Source organism: Octopus sinensis, linkage group LG19, assembly GCF_006345805.1.
Source record: "Octopus sinensis linkage group LG19, ASM634580v1, whole genome shotgun sequence".
Lineage (NCBI taxonomy): Eukaryota > Metazoa > Mollusca > Cephalopoda > Octopoda > Octopodidae > Octopus > Octopus sinensis.
In genome coordinates this window covers 33,530,993-33,554,417 of record NC_043015.1, presented here as the reverse complement: position 1 = coordinate 33,554,417, position 23,425 = coordinate 33,530,993, and the positions used below count along the sequence as shown (strand labels likewise).

Genomic DNA, 23,425 nt, shown 5'->3' with positions numbered 1-23,425 from the left:
GTAATTTATCACTACTATAAATATACATGACCAGACTGAATTGTGTATGATATGATCAGTGAAAACCATTAACGGTGATGACACACTATAGTGGCAGTCCAAGAGCTGACACCTGTAAAAAGAATGACAGAATATGCAAATGTATTTTTTAGACAACCCTATTTCATATAAGACTTAATGAAGATGCCCCTAAACCATGAGTTAAGCAAGTACATTAACATCACCATTGCCAATAAGCTCTCAATGTGTTAATAATATTCCCTTTCTGCTAAGCTTTTATGTGTGTGTGGAATTCTGTTAATCTTATTTCTTAATCTGTTTTTATTTAATTCCATTTTATGCCTCCAAAGATGTTATTCTGATTAACTAAAAATGTAATGATATCATCTCTTACTTCTCATAATAATCTTCTTCATCACCACAACCAGCATCATCATCATTTTATTTTCAGCTGCTATTTATTTTTCGCAGACTAAATTTTTGTTCAAATTTACAACAACACTGATAAATATGTTAATAATATTAATGATGTAACCCGTCTTTGTGTTCTGAGTTCAAATTCTGCTGAGGTTAACTTTGCCTTTCATCCTTTTGGAGTTGATAAAATAAGTACCAGCTGGACAATGGGGGTTGATGTAATTGGCTTACCCCCTCCTCCTTACTTGCTGGCCTTGAAGTCCATGTTAATAATGTCACCGTGTGCATGCTAGAGCATATATCTGCTCACTTTGTATTTCCTTGCATGTATCAAAATATATACACTAAGCGGTATTTCCATTTACACACACAAACTTATAGAACCCGATCTGCCATTAATATGTTCTGTCTTCTGATAGCAGCTACGAAAATGGGAGTTTACATGAACCATAGAAAATGGTCTTTCAATTTTGGCAGCTACATACGCTTCAGTTTTTCATCTCCAGGTTTCCATCTGTGTCTGTCCTGCCATTAATCACCAAAAGTTTTCCCTGAAACTTATCAGATGTTCAAACTGTAGTGAGACAAGGAAAAGCACAAACTATGGCAAAAGAAAAGAAATCTGTAAAGTGCTGAAGAGATATGAAGCCAGGAATGGCTGGAAGCTAAATTTAGGCCCTAAAGGAAATTTAAACATTGAATGTTGGATGTTACATCCTCAGACATAAATAGTCACTATTTGGAACTGTTCTTTGACCAAATTCCAAAATGTACACCTCTAAAATCTATAGTACCATCACTTTCTATCTAACCAATTAGATTCCTCTGAGAATCTGCCAAAACATCATCTCTAGCTCAAGTTTAACAAGACACATTCCTATATTTTATTTACCAAAACTCTCAATGTTCTTTTCGAGTCATTGGTGCTGATTTTGTCTTTGGACTTGCCGCTTCTGGCATCAAATGCATGTTCTGTCCACTGTTGACAGTTTGTGTGTATATATGCGCTTGCACGCGCACACACACACACACACACACACACACACACACACACAGACACAGACACACACAAGAAATGGAATAAATATTTACTTAGTTTTTGCTGCTTAATTCTTTCCCGTCTATGGTAGTGATGATGGTAACAAAAGTGGTTATGTAGTAGCAGTAATAGTATATTTGATAGTGCTGCTGTTAGTAGTTGTAGTGTTGATCCGACAGACCTGTGATCAAAGGCCATTCTGCCTTTTGAGTAAAATGTAGGACCACGTTTTCTAACGTATACTTTGCTTATTTATTTATTTTGTTTTTTACTTGCGTGATTTGGAGGAAGGAGTAGTAGCCATGGCCCTTGCAGGCCCTCCAAGACTGGGGAGACTGATGCCATTAATGTTGTCTTTAAACTGTTACAGCTCAAAACCTGAGTGGGGATGCAGTTCTAGAGGACTGATGTTCTGGGATGAAGGATTGGATGTAGTGGTTAGTGTGAGAGGAGACAAGGAGTGGAGGGCGGACATACCAAGGGTGCTGAAAGATGATAGAAACTCTTTTTTAGTTGCTATTTCTAGCAGGCTGAGCAGCCATGTACAAGCTTCTTCAATGATGTCGTTGGTGTTGGTGGTGTCAGTATTGATGTTGAAACATCAATATTTTTCCCGTCTCCTAACACCCCATCCTAACACTTTGCTATTCTATTGGAAATATGTATTTAAAACCTGAACATATCTTCATTAATTATAAAGCATTCTCTCCTGCTCTCACTTACTCTCGCTCTCCTTCCTCTCCACCACAGTAGATTTACACCTATCTCTACAGAGTTAATTACAAACTACCTATCTTTCTCTTCCTCTCCCCTCATAACACACCAAATTCAAGTCTACAATGCATTCATATTTGTTAGTAGCTAAGTTACAGACCAATCTTCTACCCCCTCCTCCTCCCCCTCCTATTTATATATTTGGTCAAAATAACTTCCTATTCCATAATTATATATTAAAGCTATTACAGATTGACGATAGTTATTCTTGCAATTACTCAGTTTCCTAAAATATTACAAATGGTTTCATTTCTCTTTCCTTATTCTGTTTTTGAGTGAGTCTTTATACAAGAATACTTTAATTGCTAGAAAGAGCTGCTAAATCTCCAACTTACCATCTTAGTTGACACTAAAATGGTAAAATGGAGATTTAGATGCTCTTTGAATAACGGATTCTTATTGAGTAATGTATTCCTGTGTCTAAGGAAGGAAAAAAAAAGGAGAATGGAGAGGTACAGCTGGATCAGGGCTGACCCAGGGTTTAACAACAACAGAGAAGGATGTTGTATGATGTAGTGCTGGATACACTTTCAGGATAAAAGACAAGGTGGTCTTGATTGAAATACATTAGAACATAGATATTGTTCCTCAGGTGTGCTCTGGAGTTAAATGCCAATAATGCTGGGTGGCTCATTACACTATGTCTCAGGCTGGAATAGAATCTACAGATTAGTATAACTTTGGAATGATAGATAAGAGCATTAGGATTTCATGCACAAAATAGTGTCATGAATTCCAATTCAGGTCAAGTACCTAACTATATAGATATGTCAAAGATGGTAGCATCACTGGTGCTGGTGGTACAAAGGAAGCCCCAAGTACACACTGTAAAGTGGTTGGCATTAGGAAGGGTATCCAGCTATAGAAACCATGCAAAATTTGATACAGCGTACATTGCAGAGCTGTCACTCACTGGATCCTGTCAAACTGTCCAACCCGTGCCAGTATGGGAAACAGACATTAGACGATGAAATGATGATGATGACTATAATGTTGGTGACTTGGAATTTGATGGATTATCCAAAAATGGTAATAAAATGAAGAGAAGAATCTGAAGAATTACTGCACAGATTTTGATTTCTAATATTGGCTGAACCTCAGAGGACTCAATTGTGATTTATGTTACTGTTACACTAGAAGGGCTGAAAAGCCAAGAATGAAGCTGGCATGATTTACACCCAAAATATATGTATAAGGACATGACTAAATACTCCATATTAATTGAGCACTCTAATGATTGTCATGTGCTGACCCTAAATAACAATAATAATAATAATAACCCTTTCTATTATAGGTACAAGGCCTGAAATTTGGGGGAAGGGGATAGTCAATTAGATCAATCTCAGTATGCAACTGGTACTTAATTTATCAACCCTGAAAGAATAAAAGGCAAAGTCAACCTTGGCGGAATTTGAACTCAGAACGCAGACAAGGAGGAAATGCCGCTAAGCATTTTGCCTGGTCTGCTAACAATTCTTCCAGCTTATGAGGGCCAGACAAATGGATGGCTATCCCTGGGATGCAACTGGTAGTTATATTATGAAAGATGAAAAAGAAAGTTTAACCCCATCAGGATTATAAACTCAGAACGAAATGGAAAAATGGGACCACCACCATTATCATTACTACTAACACTACTACCCTCATCACCATCACTACTCATACCAACACCCTCATCATAACCTCTACTACCTCCATTGCTACCATAACCACCACCACCACCTCCACACTTACAATGACCACTACTTTAACAACCACCACCACCACTTCCATAACAACCACCATCTTTACCAAATGGAGATGTTTAATCTGAACTGACTGTAACTAGTGAACAACAACAACATCAAACAAGAACAACAAAACACATCAGACAACAACAAAGACAAGCAGAAAAAAACAACAAAAACATCAGACCATAACAATAACAAGTTCAAAGACAAACAACAACAAAGACAATAGCTGCAAGAACAACAAACACAACAAAAGTAACATAAAACATGACCAAAAGTGGTGTCCATTGTACAACCCCCCCCCCTTACCCCCTACTCTCTCTCTCTCTCACACACATCCCCCCTCCTCCACTAAAACAAGATAAAAAAACCTTCACCTCATTATTGATTACTACAACTTAATTAAATGATTTCTGTCTGTTGCTTCAGCAAGGTTTTCATCTTTCATTTGACTTTTATATCTTCCTCCACTTCTATTCTCTTTGCTTCCTTTTTAAACCATCAAATTGTTGTTGTTGTTGTTGTTGTTGATGATGATGATTATAACAATGATGGTAATCGTAATAATAGCAATAATAATAATAATGGTAAGAAAAAATTCTGACAGTTATACTAATAACAATAATGATAATTTTTATGCCACCAGGGCGAACGCTGAGGGAATGGGCAATACAAGGACAGACATAAACTGTGGGAATTTGTATATAATGAAATTATCAACAAAAAAGTATAAACAGGGTGGCACGTAAAAGATGCTATTCGAGCGTGGTCGTTATCAGCATTGCCTAACCGGTGCCTGTGCCAGTGGCATGTGTAAAAGATTCGAGCGAGGTCATTGCCAGTTCCACCTGACTGGCCCCGTGCCGGTGGCACGTAAAAGCACCCACTACACTCTTGGAGCGGCTGGCGTTAGGAAGGGCATCCAGCTCTAGAAACTCTGCCAGATCAAGATTGAAGCCTGGTGCAGCCATCTGGTTCGCCAGCCCTCAGTCATTCGTCCAACCCCAGGCTAGCATGGGTAGCGGATGTTAAACAATGATGATGGTGATGATGATGACAGGTCTATACTTAGAGCAGTACCATCCACCCTTGCCATTTTCACAACCTTCATCCACTTTTCAATAAATTCACTCAAGCACCTCTCTATCCACCCTCCTCACTTTCCTTTGAAAGTGAAGCTTGAAAAGTCAACAAGGGTTCTACCGAAGAGAAATATCCCTCATGCCTTTCAGCCTTATCCATCTTTTGTCACTGCAAGGGGAAACTGCCTTATCTGCCGAATTAAAGGAGGGTAGCAGAGCAATCATCACTATGGACTCGGCTGATAAACAGATCTGTCCCACCTGTGACAGGCGGGTGTTTACCATAACTCCACAAGTCAGCAATACCTGAACACTGAGTGCATATGGAATGGTTTTGTTACTCTGCTTCCATCTCAGCCAAGCCTATCTCACTGCACATCCATGCCTGTAAAGTTTATTCTGCATTGGTAGCACTGTCAGGCCAAGGACATCTAGAAATTATCCATGGTAGTCCCCAGATGGAAAGTCCTCAGGAATAGACTAGCCAATTCATTTTCATCAACACCCAAGGTCTCCTTAAGGACATTGTCACACTTCCCCAGCACTAACCCTCCAATCCCATTGTGCAACTGATAAAGGGTTGTAAGTGCCTGATGACATTCTAGATGCTTCATCCAAAATGGCATTTCTGTCAAGGAGATGAGCTGCAGAAAGATGCGCCTCACAAACAGAGCCCCCACACATTCACCCTCCTGAAATCCTTGCAGGAAACACAACCTGAGCATGTCTGTGCCTCAAAAGCCATGGCATGCTTAAGCCACCACCACACAGAAGGTGTTGACAGCAGACTGACTGCATGATCATTGGAGCATATCCCTTCCACAAGAGAATAAATGGGAGATGCTCTAACCTGACCAAGCAGTAACCAGAGCAGGGTACAATGGTCAGGTGATAAATGATGATGGAGGCAATTTAATAATAATAATAATACTAATTGTTTCTAATTTAGACATGTTGGCAGTTTTGTTTTAGGGGAAGGTTTTAGTTTAGTACCACAAACCCCTGTATTTGATTGGTACTTTATTTTATCAATTCCGAAAGGATAAAAATGGCTTTCTTCAGATATTATAATCCTTTTTTTTTTTTTGCACGTACTTCAAAGATTTGACTTTAAAATGCAAATATTTAACTAAATACCTTGAGGTGTACTAATTGCTCTAACTCACTTCACCCTTAAAGCAAGGCGTCATTAATGTTAATTGTGGAACTTGACAGATACTTTAGTGTAGTGATGCTGGGTGAGTTTAAGGTAAAAATTAACCCTTGTGGGCTTTGTACTCAGAATCTAAAGGATGCGATTAAATACTGTGTACTCACTGTTCTATAATAATGATAATAATAATAAATGAGGGGGAGTGCTGTTAATTAGATCCATCCTGGTACTCAATTGATGTTTATTTTATCGACCCAAAATGAGTGAAGGGGAGAGTTGCCATGTTTGGGATTTGGACAATATTAATAACTTCAACAACAACAAAGCCAGCAGTAGCAACGATGAAAAATGTCAATAATATTGAAATGAATTTTCAAAGACACCTTTATAATGCTCAAGATGTATTGATTGTTTGATTGGTGTCTGAACCAACAACAACAGCAGAACAATCAATAATTCTTTATTTGATTACTGTTGCAATATTCCACAGAGATGACCATTCCATTGAGAGGCTTTTACCAATTTTGTTTGTTTTTTTGTTTCTTATCAGTTCTCCATTTTCTTGTTTATTCAGCAAAGCACTTGTGATAATTCAAAATTGATTTTATCACCAACCCCATCCAATGGTCTATGGTTCCCGATTTTAACCCCAGCCATCTGTGCGTAGTTTTAAACAGAGAAGTAAATCTCTTCTTGATTAGGTTTCCTGCATATCATTGGGAACACTTCAATGCCATTGCATGGCATGTCAGATGTGTTGTCTGCCGTAATTTAGATTGACCAGTACTCAGAGTAGAGTCTTGTAAATGGAAACTGTTCTAGACCCCCCATTGCATTGTGTACGGGTGTGGCTGTGGTGTGTAGAGTGAAACATAATTCCAGTGTAGAATATATATATATCTATGGCTGTGTAGTAAGAAGTTTGTTGCCCAACCACATGGTTCTGGGTTCAGTCCCGCTGCATGGCATCTTCAGCAAGTATTTTCTAGTATAGTCTCTATCCAACCAAAGCCTTATGTATGGATTTGGTAGATGGAAACTGAAAGAAGCCCATTGTGTGTGTGTGTGTGTGTGTGTGTGTGTGCGCGTGTGTGCGCGTGCGTGTCTATGTTTGTCCCACCCCCACCACCATTTGACAGCCGGTGTTTATGTCCCCGTAAATTAGCAGTGTGACAAAAAAGATTGATAGAATAAGTACCAGGCTTAAAAGAGAAAAAAGGACCAGGATTGATTCATTTGATTAAAATTCAAGTCTGTGCCCTAGCATGGCCACAGCCTAATGACTCAACCAAGTAAAAGGAAAAAGTATTTGTGTGTGTGTATATACACGCACGCACACACACATACATATATTCTTTTATTCATGTTTCAGTCATTTGACTGCAGCCATGCTGGAGCACCGCCTTTAGTCGAGCAAATTGACCCCAGGACTTATTCTTTGTAAGCTTGCCGAACCGCTAAGTTACAGGGATGTTAACACACCAGCATCTGTTGTCAAGCAATGTTGGGGTACAAACATATACACACCTACATACATACACACACACATATATTTATATATGATGAGCTTCTTTCAGTTTCCGTCTACCAAATCCACTCACAAGGCTTTGGTTGGCCCGAGGCTATAGCAGAAGACACCCAAGGTGCCATGCAGTGGGACTGAACCTGGAACCATGTGGTTGGTAAGCAAGCTGTTTACCACACAGCCACTCCGGTGCCTATAATATATATAGGTACAGGTGTGATTGTATGGTAGGAAGCTTGCTTCCCAACCACATGGTTCCGGGTTTAGTTGATGAGGACAAATATCCATCAAATGTAAATAATGTACATAATTCCTCATCTCCAGAAAAATGTCAAGTGGCCAAAGACAGTCGGTAGGGAGAGGAGAAAGACCGGCACCCCAGGCTAAAGAAGGTCTTCATCCACGTAAGGGGTTGTTATCTGTATAGTGGGATATGAAAGGTTTAGTCCACTTTGAACTTTTAAACCCAAACCAAACAATTACAAAGATCTGCTGCAAGCAGCTTGAGCGACTTAAGTCAGCGCTAGAAGGAAAACGACCATCTTTGATTTCAAGACGAAAGGTGTTCTTCCATCGGGATAATGCTTGGCCACATACAGCAAGGATGATATTCTAAAAACTGGAGAAGTTTGAATGGAAAATGATGCCCCACCCACCATGTTTGCCAAAATCATTTAGATGGAGAAAATATGAATTCTGTAGACAAGGTCAGAACAGAACTGGAGGAGTATTTTTCGTCACGGACAAGTGAATTTTGGAAGAGAGGAGCCTTGCAAGTCTACCAGAGAGATGGAAGGGCATTGTAGGGAATGAAGGAGAGTACATTTTAGATTCAAAAAGAACTTAATTTTGAAAAATAAAAAAGTTTATAAAGAACTGCATTATTTATGGGATGACCCAAATTTTAGAAGAAGGCCAGGAATTTAGTGGGAGGGGTTGTCAATTGCATCATCCCCAGTGCTCAACTGGTACTTATGTTTATCAATCCCAAAAGAATGAAAAGCAAAGTTCACCTTGGTGGAATTTGAACTCAGAACATAAAGACCATCAAAATTCCCTTAAGCATTTTGCCTAGTGTGCTAATGATTCTGCCAGCTCACTGCCTTATTAGAGAAAGATATATTGAATGTTACTGTTTTAATTTCTGTCATTGAAGACAGACAGGAAAGCAAAATGATAAAATGATTTTGTGTGTGTGTTAAAATGCTGAAATTACTGCTGTCACCAGTTTTGTTGTTACTTAATAGCAGTAGGCTTTTACTGTGTTTTCAGAATCATTTTGTTACATTGATAAAAATAACCAAATATTTATGTATTTAAAAAAAATTCCCATCTGTTGATGATAATTTTATCCTAAAAATAACAGCACATGTTGCAGAGAAGATTAGCCTCTGGCAAACTGATTCTGTGACAGTCATTTATTCTTGGATGAGACCATTTCACTTCCTTTACTAGGCTGTAAATATTCTTGAGAACAGTATGTCTGTCTGTCTGTCTTTCTCTCTCTCACTCTCTCTCACACACACACACACACACTTCTTGTGTCTATAAACTAATGTCCTTTACTTGAAATAAGAGGGGAAAGCAAAATATTGTCTACAATTCTAGTCCATAATTTAACGAGGTTTACCCAATTCTCACCCTCCTCTCTCCCTCCCTCAGTTTTCGTTTTCTTATTTAGACATACCTGAAAAGTTAATATCGGAATGATTCCATTTTGTTTGTTTGTTTTTTTAAACTCTTTTAGTGTTTTGTGATCTTTTTTGTTTGCTTTATGAATTTTTAGTATGGCAATTCTTTCATTTAATTAAAAATTAAAATAAATAAAACTGAAGAGGAAGAAATAAAATGATTTAACTTTTGAGGTAACAAAACTTAGTTTTATTTTGTCCCCTCCTCCTCCTCTTCTTCCTCCTTCTCCAGCGCCACCAAAAATCCAGTTCTCCTACAAATAGAATAAATATATAAAATGGAATATAATAAACAGAAAGTCAATCTGTTTGGCATGTGAAGCTATGGCCTATCATCATATTTCTGTCGAATGCTTCACGGTCATTAGCTAGTATTCATTTAAATAACTTTTAACGAAGCATACCTCATTAGTCAAGAAAAAATAATAATAATAAACACAACTGTACAGTATTGTTAAAGTAAAGCTTAATTAGATCTTTATGTCCATCACTTCTTATATATAATATTGATTAACTTGTTTTCCAAAAATTTACCTTTTACTTGTATTTATTATTTATTTTTCATTTTATTTTTTTCCTTATTTAATTGTAATATTTAGGAATTTTCGATAATTACATTTCCCATACTGTTTCATGTCTTCTGCCAACATATGAACTGGTAATCTCGTGATTAACAAATGTTATTCATGGCATAGAAAAATAGCCATAAAAAGAAATTTGCTTAATTAAATGATTTTTACACTCACATGTTCCAGTTTTATGCTTAGTGGTAGTAGGAGGAGGAGGCGGCGTACATTTGTATGCCTGGAGATTCAACCTATACACGTTAACACAAAATAGGGAGGAGAAATATTTCAGTGCATCACAAACCTAATTTCAGTTGGTCATCACATCAAAGACCTAGCTTCAATTGGTCAGTATAGTATAGGCAGCAGTACCTTCCATTGGTCAGAAGTAGTGATATCTGATTGGAGTAAAAGTCAAAATCGGTGTGGAAGTTCAGGTTTCAGTCTTGACCTCAGCAATCTTCTATGATGTGATCTTTGCAGTGTGGGGTCACACATTGTCCTGATGAAACATCACTCCTTTTCGATTCACTAAAGTGGCTCTTTTTTTCTTCAAAGCTTTGTTCAAATGCTCTAATTGCTGACAGTAGACTTGAGCATTGATTGTTGCATTAGGTGGTAACAATTCAAAGTGAATTACTCCTTTGCAATCCCACTAGATAGAGAGAAGAACCTTTTTCCCATGAAGTTCCTTTCTCGGTTGTGGTTGAGCTTTTTCCCTTTTATCAAGCCACTGTTTACTACGTTTAACATTTCGATAGAAGATCCATTTTTCATCACCAGTCACAAATCTATCCAAAAAGGGTGAAATGAGTTCGAGAGAATGGAGAGAAGAGCAGATGTCGACTTGGTATTTGTGGTTGCTTTCAGAGAATTCATGAGGTACCCATTTTCCAAGTTTAGGAACCTTTCCATGTTGTTGAAGATGAACAGTTGTATAGTTTGAACTAAGCTTTATTGCCAATTCTTCAACTGATAATGTAGGATTTTCTTCAAGTAATGCCTCAAGGAGCTTATCATTAAACTCAACTGGAGGTCCTGTTCGATCTTCATCTTCATGGCTGAAGTCTCCACTTCTGAATTTTGCAAACCATCTTCTGCAAGTTCTTTCATTAAAGCATTCTTTCCCATAAACTGAGTGTATGTTTTGAGTCGCTTCGGTTGCAGACTTTCCTTTTTGTACTCATAAAGCATTATGTGCCTGAAATGCTCTTTGGATACTTCCATGTTAGAAAGGGTTTTAATCAAGGAAATTTTAATTCTATTATTCTGCAAAATAATATTTAATTAGTTTAAATGTGCATGAATGCATAAAAATAATTTTTAATTCCATTATACATTCTAAAATACCATTAAATTTTATTCAATTATAAAAAAGTTAAAATTGGACAGAACTTATGAGATGACCTGATATATATATGCATATGAGCAAAAATTCTCAAGTATTTACACTCAAATTAAGATGTTACTATTGTTAATATCATCTGCAGTGAATATTTTAATTGATAATACTAACAGCAGTAGTACAGGTGGTTCAACAGGTCTAATAGCATTATATAGCTATAAAATTTAAAGTTAGCACAAGGCATGAGGATGTGGGAAAAGCATCAACCTGTTTAGAAATAGGAGCTAAATTCCTAATTGAACCACTGGAAGGCACCAAATAACAGAAAAGCAACAGTAGGTGAGGAAACGGATAAAGAACTAAGACATTAAAAAGAGCATACCATTCAGATACTCATATACCATGGTTTCAGGTTCTGGCCTGAGGGCCTCAACATTCTTCACTATGAATCACTGTATATGTGTGTGTGTGTGTGTGTGTGTGTGTATGTGTATATATATATATATATTATATATATATATATATGTACATACTTACATGGACGTCACAACGTAAACAACATGAAATACGAAATACGAACTTTTTTTGCAAACAACAAAAGAAACAAATGGAAAACAAGACAGGCAACATAAAAAAATTACCCTTCCTCAGTTGTTGGCTGTTTTTCTACTCCATATTTCAAGCAATTCATATATTTGTTCAACTAAAATCCTTCAAGTGTCGCCTCAGCATGGCCACAGTCCCATGACTGTCACTCGTATAAAATACCTTATTTGTCCCTAATTAGGATTGTGATGAGACAAATTATGGATAGTCTTTGTTATGTCAAAAACTATCTGTGAAGTGATCTTGACAGTGGTCAGAAAATACTGGAGATGTATGATAACCCTGCTCCCATGATAGACTTGGAGATTTGTGCATGTTTTCACGGGTGATAGTAGCAGTTAACAGCCAATTCAAACTCTTCACACACACACACAGTGTTGTCTTATCAGATGTTGTGATATCATTAGCAAATACTTGGAGGTGATTTAGATTATATCTGAAGAAGCGCTACACATCGACTGCATTTAATCACAGTCACCTTTACTGTTATCATCATCATCATCATCGTCATTAGTTGGTTTTGTTTAACCCTTGGTTGACCTTGGCCAGACAGGCTTATGATTAAATATATTTCTGCTAGTTTTTATATATCTTGGGCTACATTGTCCAATGTGTTATTCCCTTTATAAGACAGGAAGTTTGTGTGGTTTATGATGGTTTACGCTGCTATTTCTAGCAGGTTGAACATTTCATCTTTTCCTTCATATGTTATTGACTGGTTTTGTGGCATCCTTTTCCTCAACAAAAAAGTAGGATGAATGACTGATGGTACCAATGTCTCTGGGAATGCCATTCATATCACAGCACACCATACCATCTTCTAATCAACATCATCATCGTCAGTGTGTCTGTGTGACTGTCAGATGTCAGTTAAGTATGTCTGAAAAGCAAAACAAAAGCACACAAACCAACATTTCTCTCCTCCTCCTCCTCCTCCTCCTGTTCTTTGAAGGATGGAGATGAAATAATAACCTTTTTTCTTTACCTTATATGTTCTCCATTTAACTTGAAAAGCTGTGGGTCAGCAATGAAAGGAGTTGAGGTCAAAAGTTTGGGAAAGGTCAGCATTTCAGGTCATTTCAATGTTTATACAACATAGGACTGTCTTCTTTTAAAAGACTGGTAAACCAATTCCAATGTGAAAGTATTGGTAGGGTTGTTTTGGCAGAGTTCCATCTGAATGAGGTGAATGATGAGAAGATAACAATAAAAACAGCAGCAGCAACAACTAGTCATTGTCTGTTGAGCTGAGTGAGATGAATGATAACTATAACAACAACAACAGCAATAACAACAACAAGATGTTTGAGAGGTTTCAAGTTTTTCAAATGAGATCTTGTGGAACATTTTTATTGCTTATCTCTTTTACTGTTGAGGATATTGTTTCACATACAAGCATATCAAACTAATCTTCATTACTTACCTACATCCCTCTCTCTCTCTCTCTTCCTCCTTGCTCTCCCTTATCTCTCTCACTCTCTCCCTTCTATTTCCCCTTCACTTTCTCTTTTCTCTCTCCCTTTGCTCTCTCTCTCTCTCTGCTTTCCACCTCCATCATCATGGATGTTGACATTAAACAAGAATATTTCTTCAGTCCTGTCTCTGTTATACTCAGTAGATGAGACACAAAAATGTCACCCTGAATAAGCTGCTAGTCTATTGCAGATTAACTTTCCCATGAAATTCTTTACAGGACGAGTGAGTGGTGGAAAAGCAAATAGTGTGTGTGTGAGTTCGTTTCTTGGTTTTTATTTAACAAATACTATAAGTAATAGAGTGGGTCTAAAGCACATTAAAGCCATGTATCACTGACACTGGTTCTATCTATACTAACTACATGTGGCACTGGTTCTGTCTACACTGGTCACAAAACCATTTGGCACTTGTTCTGTCTATGCTGGCCACAACACCATGTGATACTTGTTCTATGTATGCTGATCACATGTGGAACTGGTTCTATCTACATTGACCACATGTGGAACTGGTTCTGTCTACACTGGCCATAACACCATGTGGCATTGGTTCTGTCTACATTAACCTTACCATATGGCACTGGCTCTCTCTATACTGACCACTTGACCAATTCTGCAATCTGATAAATCCAAGATGTTATGGTCCCCTACAGGAATAGGATCTGACCAATGGGTCAGCTATAAATGTTTCATTGGTTACTTGAGTATATTTTGAGGTCTGCTTATGCTGGACTGGTCAGTGCTGCAGGCCAGAGAGTGGCAAGGATAACTACTTAACAATAGCAACAAGAGAAAGAACAATTTCATTATAATCACTCCTCTTGGATTTCTCTAATTTTACTCAGAAATAAATGTGTGTGTGTGAGGGAGAGTGGGCAAGGGTGGAGAGAGAAAGAGAGATAATGATGTTTGCTGATGTGTCACCTTAGGGTAGCTTTTATCTCATCTATTTCTGGGTGATGAACAGGAAAATGTGATAAACTTCCACAATTATTAGTATCCTGTCTATGATGATGATAAGTTGTGCTGATAATGGTGGTGTTGGTGAGAAGATTGCTGCTGCTGCTGATGATGATGATGGATGGTAATGGTGGTGGCGGTGGTGATTTACTTTTCTTTCTGTTCTCTCTTTGTCACTTCCAATTAAATGAAAATATATATATACTTCCTGACAGTGGTGGTGGTGGTGTTGAAGGCAGTGTTGGTGGTAGTTGATGCGATGTGGTGGTGTAAATGGTGGTGGTGGTGGTGGTAGAGGTTAATAAAGGACAAATGTGTTGTTTAGCAATCACTATTATGACATAGCTACACATGTGTATACTACATGCTCGTATATATATGTCTATACTCACGTGCGTGTGCATCTACATACATGTATAATAATGTGCAGCATATATAATACATGTTCACACTAATACATGTGTAACTTTTATATTACATACATATGCATACAGTTTAGCACACACACATATATTCACACATATAAATACACACACACACACACACACACACACGCACGCACAGTTCCTACCTTAAAACAAGGCTGTTTAAATGGTGATAATCTGTCTTTAATCTATTTTATAGAGGTGAAGGTGTGATGCTTTTGTTTGTTTAATGTAAATATTTCATATAACTCTCTCTCTCTCTCTCTCTCTCTCTCTCTAACAGCAATGTGTAGTCTGATTACATGTTTATACTCTCTCTCTCTCTCTCTCACACATACACATACATGTGTGTGCTTGTGTGTGTATACATGTTAACATTAAGGGATGAATAACAACAACTAGCATTTTCTGAGGAAAGGACTCAATACTAAGATGTAGCCAGATTTAAAGATATTTGTGTGTGTGTGTATGTATGTTTGTATGTATGCATGCATGCGTGCGTGTGTGTGTGTGTGTGTGGGTTTGTATTTTCTACATAAACATATTTCTTGATTTATAGCTGCTGCTGATGTTAAAATTGTTGATGTAGTTGTTGTTGATGTTGTAGTTGTTAAAACTGTTGACTGTTGTTGATGTCATACTTGGTGCTGTTATAATTGTTGTTGTCGTTGTCGTTGGTAGAGGCAGTGTTACTGCTGTTGACATAAGTATTGTTATGATTGTTGATTGTTGTTGTTGTTGTTATATCTGGTGTTGTTACTATTGTTGATGTTAAGTTGTTGTTGGTGATATCACAGTTGTTTTTCTCTTTAACTCCAAAGAAACCATATTTTCAAAAGAAATTCTTTCATTCCACTCTCTTTCTCTCTCTCTCCTTCCTGTTAAATTATTTATCCTTTCTTCGGCATTTTTATTTCTTCTTAATCTAATACAGAAATTTATTTCCACTTAAGTGTTTCTCCTTATCTTTGCCTCATTCTTTCTTATTTTTTAAAATTTGTTTCCAGACATTCTTTTTTTTTTTTGTTTTACCTTTTTTTTCTTTTTCTATAAATCTGAATTCAGCAATAACATTTCACTGTTATATATATTGCATTTAAAATGGAATGGTGCTGGGTGGGGGACAGAGTGTTATCATGGATAACCTTCAGGGGAGGATCAGTTTGGAATGGTGTAGAGACAGAGAACACTTGTGCACACAAAAACACACACTATCTTTTACACTGGTTGCAGGTTAACTTATGCACGCACACACACACACACAAGTATAATATATATATATATATATATATATATTTCAAATATGCAATATATATATAAAATGCATATTTGTAAAAGCAAACTTAATTATAAGTTGAAAAAACTTATGGGAAAGAACAAAAAAGAAATGTACATCTGTGTACACACACACACGTACACACACGCACACACACACAGATTTAAATAAGCACATACAAATATGTGCACATACACAGTATAAGTGGGATACTAAAGAGATGGATTGAGTAGAACAAAGAAACAATTCTCCCCTCCCACTCCTGCAACATTAAATTTTCCAAAGCCCCACAAAATCTTCTACTTTGTGCCAATAGCATTAAGGTGTCTGTTGACATGGAAACATTAAGGGTTTTTTCTTCTATTCATATCGACCCTTTCATGCTTAATTAATATTTTCAATCACTTCAACTAAGGGATTCCTTTGTAGGTTCCAAGGAGCCAATCCCAAGATCATAGAAACGGTATAAAAAGTGAAATGGATGGCAGCAAGAAGTGGTGCAGTGAAATGATTTCACTTCAATAAAAAGAGATCAGTGATAACAATAGACATAGTCATAGATAACAATATAGAAAGAAAACACAAAAACATAACACACTCTAGGTGCAGATGTGGATGTGTGGTAAGAAGCTTGCTTCCAAATTACAGGGTTCTAGGTTCAGTCCCACTGAGTTGCATCTTGAGCAGGTATCTTCTACTATAGCTTCGAGCCAACCAAAGCTTTGTGAGTTAATTTGGTAAACAGAAACTGAAAGAAGCCTGTCATATATATATATATATGTATATATATATATATTATATATATATATATATTTCAAATATGCAATATATATATAAAATGCATATTTGTAAAAGCAAACTTAATTATAAGTTGAAAAAACTTATGGGAAAGAACAAAAAAGAAATGTACATCTGTGTACACACACACACGTACACACACGCACACACACACAGATTTAAATAAGCACATACAAATATGTGCACATACACAGTATAAGTGGGATACTAAAGAGATGGATTGAGTAGAACAAAGAAACAATTCTCCCCTCCCACTCCTGCAACATTAAATTTTCCAAAGCCCCACAAAATCTTCTACTTTGTGCCAATAGCATTAAGGTGTCTGTTGACATGGAAACATTAAGGGTTTTTTCTTCTATTCATATCGACCCTTTCATGCTTTAATTAATATTTTCAATCACTTCAACTAAGGGATTTCCTTTGTAGGTTCCAAGGAGCCAATCCCAAGATCATAGAAACGGTATAAAAAGTGAAATGGATGGCAGCAAGAAGTGGTGCAGTGAAATGATTTCACTTCAATAAAAAGAGATCAGTGATAACAATAGACATAGTCATAGATAACAATATAGAAAGAAAACACAAAAACATAACACACTCTAGGTGCAGATGTGGATGTGTGGTAAGAAGCTTGCTTCCAAATTACAGGGTTCTAGGTTCAGTCCCACTGAGTTGCATCTTGAGCAGGTATCTTCTACTATAGCTTCGAGCCAACCAAAGCTTTGTGAGTTAATTTGGTAAACAGAAACTGAAAGAAGCCTGTCATATATATATATATATATATATATATATATATATATATATGTATATATCAGTGTGTGTGTGTGTACATGTCTTTGTGTTTGTCCTCATACCATCACTTGGAAACTGACGTTGCTATGTTTATGTCCCTGTAACTTAGTGGTTCAGCAAAAGAGCCTGATAGAATAAGCATTAGATTTAAAGAAATTAAGTCCTGGGGTTGATTTATTCGACTAAAATCCTTCAGGGTGATGCCCTACCAGGGCCACAGTCAAATGACTGAAACAAGTAAAAGATAACAAGGAAGAACCCCTAAAGTGGTGGGATGCAGACAACAAAGGACCACCCTAACATACCAGACGAGTTTCTTTTCCATTTCTTTACAGTTTTATCATTATAAATATTGATTTTTGCAAGCTGGCAGAATTGTGAGCACGAGGTAAAAAAATGTTAGCAGAATTTCTTTCATCTTCATGTTCTGGGTTCAAATTCCGCTGAGGTCAACTTTGTCTTTCATTCTTTTGGAATCAATAAAATACGTACCAGTAGAACAGTGAGGTCAATGAAATTGACTTAGCCCCTTGCCCAATACTTTAGGCCTTGTGCCTACAGTAGAAATGACTATTTTATTCTTTTCTAACATTATTTTTAATCATTATCATTATTTTATTACTATTCATCATCATCATCTGTCCACATTTCCATATTTGCATGGTTCAAATAGATTTTGATGAGGCAGATTTTCTACAGCTGGATGCCCTTCCTGTCACCGACCTTCACCTTGTTTCCAAGTAAGGTGATATTTCCCCGTAGCTAGACTTGCTTCTTGGGGAATGGGAAACAAACAGCACTACTTGTCATGTGATGCTTGTATACAACTACCACATGCTGTCACACCCAGGTTTATTTCAGTTTTTGTCTACCAAATCTACTCACAAAACTTTGGTTAACCCAGGGTTATATGATAAAGGCACTTGCCTGAGGTCCCATGCAGTGGGACTGAACATAAAAATCATGTGATTGGGAAGCAAATTTTGTAACCACGTAGAGAAGCCTCTACTTTTATTGTTGTTGCGTAAGTTGGACAAAATGCTTGGCAGCCTTTCTTAGACTCTTTACATTCTGCATTCAAATTCTGCCAAGGTCAACTCTGCCTTTCATCCTTTTGGGGTCAATTATCCCCAACAAAAGCCTATTGTAGAAAGGATTATTACTGTTGTTGGTATTATTATTTTATTTAACCCATGTTTTATTAGAACTTCTGGAGTCCTGCCTGCATAGCAGGCTTGCTACTTGCAGCCCATGGTGCCATGCTATCGGTTCTTTTTAGCTATCTGATACTTTCCTGATTATTCTGGCCATACCAAAGAGACAACATTTTTGTAACAGTTCTACTGGACACTCTATTCCAACATCTTTTATATTCCTCTTGATGCTTTCTGATACAGTCCCAAGAACCCAACTATTATTGGCATTATCTTCACCTTCTTCATTCTCTATAGCTTGGCTATATTGTACTTAGGAAGACCATATATGCCTGGGTTTGTTTTTTTTTGCCTTCCTTCTTCACTGTTGTTATTATTATTATTATATTATTATTATTATTATTATTATTAAGGCAGCAGCTGGGAGAATCATTAGCACACCAGTCAAAATGTGTTGTGATATTTGTCCCTCTTTACATCATGAGTTCCATGGAGGTTGGCTTTACTTCTTCTCCTTTTGAGGTCAATGAAATAAGTACCATTTGAGCACTGGGGTCAATGTAATCAACTAGATCCCTCCCATAAAATTTCAGTTCCTAGAGTAGAAAGGATTATTATTGTTTTATATATGTTAGTTTGTTGTTTTTCTCATCATCCACTCCTTTCTATTTGTAATTATTTTGTGTTTTGTAGAAGTATAATCATTTTATGGCACATAAACTTTCACAACAAAGTCTTATATGGACCACAGTTGAGAATCACTAATTTATATTTTAATCATTAATTGAATGTATTAATTACTTGGATCTGGTTTCCTCATTATTTCTGTCTCCAGACAGTCTACCGTTATGACTGTTCTACCAAATTTTCCATTTCTCTTTCTCTCTCAAGACCATAAACACACCCTCACATCTATGTCTCTGTCTATCATTGCTTTTTTCTTTCTTGCTTGCTTCATTTTTTTCTTATTTATTAGATTCTTTCATAGATGAAGGGAGCTGTTATACAGCTTGTTGGTTGAAAGGGAACATGACAAATTGCGAGGGCAAGTTCATCAGCATAGTCTCGAGATCAGAGGGAAGCAGGTTCTTACATCTTGATCTCTGCTGCTTGATGGTGAAGTGTTTTGTCTTGGATGAGGTCAAGTCCTTTGCCTCAAGGTGTACTTCACTCCTACTGAGCTACTTTCAGACACACCACCTCTACCACCACACAACAAACTAGATCCACTATAGGTGTGTTACAAAACTAGTACCACATTGCAAACCTGTGCTTGTACACTATAAACTATTACCTATAACTGCCACCACACTACAATCTGTACTCCCACCACCACTATATTACCTTTCTCTGTCAAATTTACCTGTCACATGTCATATTAACCATTTCATCAAATACTTCACAATCTCTCTCTCTCCCTCTCTCCTCAGGTGTTCTTTCTCTCCCTTTCAATTTCAGTCATTTTAAAATCACTTTATCACTCACCCACCCACCCCTCTTCATCTCTTCCCTTTCGCCTTTGACCCATTTTCAAAGAATGCTGCCAGGAATTGAACAGGCATCTCACTTCCTCTAATTAGAAGGAAGGAGGAGAATTAGATGATGGGCTGGGGCTGCGATGTGGAGAGGAGGATAGAGGGCTGGAGGAGAGGAGAGAGAATCAACAAAACAAACAGACTTGGAATCTAAAAGAACTTAATTTTTAGTAATGCCATTGTTGTTACTATTGTGGTTCCTCTTACCACTATTTTCCTGTTGTTGCTCTGATTATTCTTGTCATCATTATTGTTGTTGTTCTTCCTGTTGTTGCTATTGTCATTGTTGTTCCTGTTATTTCTGTTGTTGTTGTGGTTAATTCTGGTAGGATTATCACCTTCTCCTCTCCCTCACACCTACCTACCATACCCCGGCCACGACCCCCACCTTTTACCAAATATAACTTCACAAAGAAAAAAAGAATGCATGCATATATATTTAGATTCTCGTAGATATGTATATATACACACACATGTATATATTTATATACACACACATATACATACATATACATATATACTTATGCAGATGCACACATTTATATACATGTATTTTTGTATGTGTGTGTAAGTATATAAATATACGTTGTTTGCCTATATGTACATGTGTGTGTGTGTGTGTGTGTGTGCACAACCCATATTTATATACTTACATACACACTAAAGTTTCTAATTATATATTTTAATTCTATTTTTTTCATTTACTTTTTGTTTATTTTATTATTTTTAATTCTGTTGATTGTTTCTTCAATCAGTCATTGATCTGTAAACAGTATTTAAGGAAGTGCAACGTTACTGTTTTTATATGGTTGTTGTTGTTGTTGTTGCTGCTGCTGCTGCTGCTCTTACAGTTGTGTTGTTGCTGCTGCTGTTGCTGCTGATGTTGTAGTAGTTGTTGTTTTTGTTGTTACTGCTATTTGCAGCAGTGTTGTTGTTGCCGAAGCTGTTTCTGTTGCAGTTGTTGTTTTTGATGTTATTGATTTAGCCCAAGGTCAGCCCGAACTCAACGCGTCTATGATCAGTCTTTCCACCCATGGCTATCTCTTATCCAGGACGACATTTTCCAATGTGTCTTTCCTTTTTTTTTTTTTTTTTTGTAGTGTCATTTAAAGAAGACTTGGCTGTTACTTCTAGCAAGTCAAATGATCTCACAAGCGTTTCCCCTCTTCATCACCTTGCAACTGTACAGTTGTTGTTGTTCTTGAAAATATCCTTTGTACTCTAACTTTTGATTATCCTCCTCCATTGCTATACAGTAGCAGAAATCAGCTCCTCCCTCTCTCTTTCCTTTCTCTCTCTCCACACACGCATACGCAATCACTCCAATGTCCAGGTGTATGCGAAGGTACATTTACCATTATCACACACCCACAACCTCTATTGTCAGCTCCACTGCACACCACAACACACCACACCTTACCATCCTCGTCATCACTGCCCTACTACCACCACCACCATCACCTCCATCACTACTGCTGCACCACACTTTTCCACTACCGCCATCACTGTCACCACCACCACCACCGCCGCTGCCATCACTATCACCACCACCACACCTACCATCATCATAACTACTATGCCACCACGCCACTACCACTACCATCACGTTATCCATGTGTATGTGAAGACAAAGCCATGCATTTGGTAGTTCCACATGGTTGCCCCTGCTACTGCAGTAATGTGCATTGCTTCACACACACACACACACACAAAATGGTCTCCCTTTGCTTTCCTTCCCTCTCCCCCCTCTCTCTCTTTCTCTCTCTCTCTTTATATTACACTTTCAGAATTACACCATCACTGCACTCTTACAACTAACACTAACTAACTAACTAAATACTACTACTACTACTACTACTACTACTACTGTCATTACTACTACTACTGCTGCTGCTGCTAGTCTGTGTGCATGGGTACAACATTTGGACGGTGCCGGGTACATCCTATTCTCTGGGTATGGTCACTTTTATACTCTCTTTTTCTCTCTCTCTCTCTCTCTCCCCCTCTCTTCTATTCTTTTATTCCTTTGCAATTCTGTCTCTCTCTATTTATGTTTCTATCAATCTATCTCTATGTAAACAAAAATATATATAAACGCACACACACAAACAACACAAATTGTTCTCCCTCACTCGATCTTTCTTTGATGTCCATCCATCTATCTTTCTCTCTCTCTCTCCTTCCCACTTTTATTCACATCTTGTCCTACTGTTGATTACTCAGTCATTAATTGATCCATTCTCTCATCCCCTCTGCTATTACCCCTCTCTCACACACCTGTCACAAATAACACACTTCATTCCACCTCAATGCATTTCTACACCAGTGATTTCATCCCTCACCTCACACATGTTAAACATTTCGGCTTCTCTGTAGCAATACAACGCCGGAACTAAGCAATGGAATATGATGTTGTGTGGCATTAGTGTCCTGTTGTCTGTTGTACAGTGGTCATGTGACCTGTTGTGTTGTCTGGTCTATTCTTTGTGGTTTTGTTGTTGTCTACCATGTGTGTGTGTGTGTGTGTGTTGCTTGTAGTCTGGTCTGTTGACTTCAGTGTGTTCTGTTGTGAGATGGTCATGTGACCGGTTACATTGTGAGGTATCAGTGAGGCCTGTTGTGTTACAGTGTGGTGTTAGGAGTTGGGTGGGGTGGGATGGATTGGGGTTCATCATGTATTGTATTTGTTATCACAGTTTAAATATTTGTTGTCATGGAGTTTTCACTGCTCTGCATTTTTATTAATGATGTTACTGTCACCCAAACTGTAAAATCTTGTTTTAATACCAATTACTATTGACACTATAGCATCATCCTCACTGCTGCCACCACCAATTACAATCACACCTGTCAGCTAAAATCCTCCTGGTGTCCCCCCCCCCAATCACTTAAATGATAATAAACTGATGTTCTCCCAACAGAAACGAAATCTACATGGCTTTCTGTGTGTTGTCCCTTAAACTGTGTGGACATGTGTCTCAATTTATGTTCCTTGAAGCTCCAAAGTTTTTAGTGTCCACTAAAGTAGTATTATCCTTCATTCAACATTGTGTGTGTGTGTGTGTGTTCACTCTGTCGGCTTTTGCTG

The 23,425-nt window shown here is 37.5% G+C and overlaps 1 protein-coding gene across 11 annotated transcripts in view; it reads left to right on the top strand.

The window, feature by feature from the left end:
* The window catches only part of LOC115222095 (disks large 1 tumor suppressor protein), a 598,849-nt gene that overhangs the window by 274,714 nt on the left and 300,710 nt on the right, over nt 1-23,425 (top strand). The window contains exon 1 of one of the 11 annotated variants that reach the window (XM_029792208.2): nt 22,194-22,291. The exons of the other annotated variants lie outside the window; for them this stretch is intronic. Coding sequence (XP_029648068.1) covers nt 22,247-22,291 — 45 coding nt within the window. The 5' untranslated portion in view covers nt 22,194-22,246. Of the gene's footprint in view, nt 1-22,193; nt 22,292-23,425 lie in introns of those variants that run through there. 11 annotated transcript variants of the gene reach the window in all.